Source organism: Carlito syrichta, unplaced genomic scaffold (genome assembly GCF_000164805.1).
Source record: "Carlito syrichta isolate Samal-C Ts95f unplaced genomic scaffold, Tarsius_syrichta-2.0.1 Scaffold313872, whole genome shotgun sequence".
Lineage (NCBI taxonomy): Eukaryota > Metazoa > Chordata > Mammalia > Primates > Tarsiidae > Carlito > Carlito syrichta.
This window is the reverse complement of record NW_007257968.1, coordinates 263,212-265,905: the sequence shown is the minus strand read 5'-3', so window position 1 is coordinate 265,905 and position 2,694 is coordinate 263,212. Positions and strand designations below refer to the sequence as shown.

Below are 2,694 nucleotides of genomic sequence, written 5' to 3'. Positions count from 1 at the left end.
CTGGATTGCACCCAGTAAAATATTACTTACCATTATTGTTCCAGTTTTGAAAATGGGAACATTGAAACCTTCCCTCCCCTCCCCATCCCCTTTCCTTCCCCTTCCTTCCTCTTTCTTTTTCCTGTTCCCTCTCCTTCTGGTTCCTGTACACAGACACTCATAAGACTACATACTTGTAATCATAGCTGAGTAGAAATTGTGTGTTCTGCTTTGTTTGCTTTAAATTACACCCTAAGAATTCTTCCCTGCTGCTACCTGATACATGAATCGTAGTTTATATTTGCAAATACCTGCTGTCATTCTGGTCTTGTTGCTCCTGGGTCCTGGTCCACTCATCCCCTTGAGGTATATCTCTAAGATGTGAATTGATCCTGTGACTTCTTTACTTAAAACCGTCATTGACAGTCCAGGACCTCTGGGACAAAGGACAGGCCTTCCAGAACAGACACCCAAAGCATCTAGACACCTGCCTTGGTGACCCCCTCATCCCCTCTTCTCTATAGCAGTTGAAGTCTTGGCAGGAAGGAGAATTCAACCCAGAGGTTTCCGGTAGAGAGCCTTTAGTGGAGGGATGATTTCTACAGAGTAGGGTGAAGGGGATCAAATGAGGAAGTTGAGGACACTATACCAGAGGCACTGGAGTGGGAGGGAGCAGGGACGAAATACCCTGTCTTCCCTCTCCCCCATCACCTGTAAGTGCCTCCCATTGGGCTGAATCCTGCTGGAAGCCAGAGGACCAGGGGACCCAGGACAAGTGACCCACAGGGATCGATGCATGGCAGAGAAGGGTGGACAACGCACCTGAGGATGTGGGAGCCAAATGGAGGATATGTAGCATCCCCGCCCCCACGTGCTCTTGCTGGCCTCTGCACCTCTTTGGTGACTGTACCCCACTGGGAAAACCTGTCAGTCCCTTTTCACCTGGCCGACTCCTGTGCTTTCATTCTCCTTTTCTGTACTCTTCACTCACCACACAGCATCATGACTGCTGTCCCCTCCCTAGACCAGGTTCCTCTAAGGGGTGACCAACTCTCAGTTGTTGAGAGTGCTCAGTAAATGGTGGGTGAGAAGGGATTAGGGCACCATGAATGAGGCACTGGGTTTGGGTGTGACATTGAAGTAGGGGAGGAAGGGGGTTTGCCAAAAAAAAAAAATCTCAGTTAACAAGACATATTTTAGCATAATATAAAAAAATCAAATCAACACACTACAGCCCATAGGTCAACTGTCTATTTTGTGTGTCCCCCCAGGTGCTCTAACATGGTGTTAAACATTTTTTTTTGACCTTAACTCAGAGTGAGCCCCTACCTTACCCCCCATGGACATTTCTAAACTTAAACAAAAATTTTACAGAGTAGGACTTTTTTTTTTTTTTTGAGTTGAAGTCCCACTCTGTTGCCCAGACTGGAGTGCAGTGGCATGTTCCCGGCCACCACAGCCTTGACCCGCTGGGCTCCAGCGATCCTTCTACCTCCGCCTTCAAGTAGCTGGGACTATAGGCGTGCATTACCACGCTCAGATAATTTTTGATTTATTGTAGAGATGAGGTCTCGCTAAGTTGTCCAGGTGGGTCTCGAACCCACAGACTCAGGCAATTCACTCGTCTCGGCCTCCCAAAGTGCTGGGATTATAGGCTGAGCCACCGAGCCTGGCCGACTTCTTCACTAAACTTGCACTGCACTCTGATATTTTCTGTTCTAGTCTAGTCTATTTGGTTTCGTTAAAAGAATAGTGCTCACAACCTCTCAAATTCAAACCCGTGGCTTGAAAAACACTGCTGCTGTCATATCATCATGCTTAATTTTCTCCAAGATCTGTTTTGCTGCCTCCCAATTCCTTCTTGGGATTTGTCTGTTTCCATATTGCCCATCTTGCCTGCGGGACGTGGCCCTCTGAGAGCAGGACTTCGTCCAGGTTCTCACTGCTGTCTTCTTGGCTCTGGGACATGTGGAAGGTACTCTGCAAATGCGCTTTTCAGTCTGATGGCGTGGAGGTCCCTAGCTCTGCTGCGGGGTTTCTCTAATTGGTGTGTTTCCCTCCTCTTCCCAGTTTGCCCTGGGGCCCAGCCTTGCCTAGGACACCCTGGTGCTGCAGCCTCGTAGAACGCAATGGGCCTCCTGCTCCTGGTCCCGCTGCTTCTGCTGCCTGGCATCTCTGGACTGCCCTTCTACAATGGCTTCTACTACTCCAATGGCCGGAGCCCGGGCAATGGCCATGGTGAAGGTGGGTGGCCTCTTGTGCTCAGCTCTTTGCTTTGCTGGGTGACCAAGACCTCCCCTGGTTCCTGCTGAGAGAGGCAGGTTTCAGGTTGGGATGGGGGACAGGGTGTGATGCAGCAGCCCTTTTGCATCTAGACCCTCGGAGTGACCCAGCCATGCTCCTAAGATGAGATGCTTTAGTTACCCTGTGTTTATCAGTCCCTTAGACACGGAGCTAGAGTCTCTTAGTCTTTTTATACTTTCCCCAAAGTCCTCCCAAATTTTCACGATCCAGCTTCAGTGTGACTTTCCTTGGTCTCCCTAGAGGAAAGGAGGATTGGAGTTAAACAAACACAGGTTTGGAGCCGGGCTCGGTGGCTCAGCCTATAATCCCGCGCCTTTGGGAGGCTGAGGTGAGTGGATTGCCTGAGCCTGCGGGTTCGAGACCTGCCTGGGCAGCGAGACCTCATCTCTACAATAAATCAAAAAATCAGCC

At 49.8% G+C, this 2,694-nt stretch overlaps 1 protein-coding gene across 1 annotated transcript in view; it reads left to right on the top strand.

Moving 5' to 3' along the window:
- Positions 1-2,108: 2,108 nt before the first annotated feature.
- The window catches only part of HAPLN3 (hyaluronan and proteoglycan link protein 3), a 7,527-nt gene continuing 6,941 nt past the window's right edge, over positions 2,109-2,694 (top strand). The window contains exon 1 of the mRNA XM_008070612.1: positions 2,109-2,223. Within this exon, the coding sequence (XP_008068803.1) occupies positions 2,109-2,223 (115 nt within the window). The remainder of the gene's footprint in view (positions 2,224-2,694) is intronic.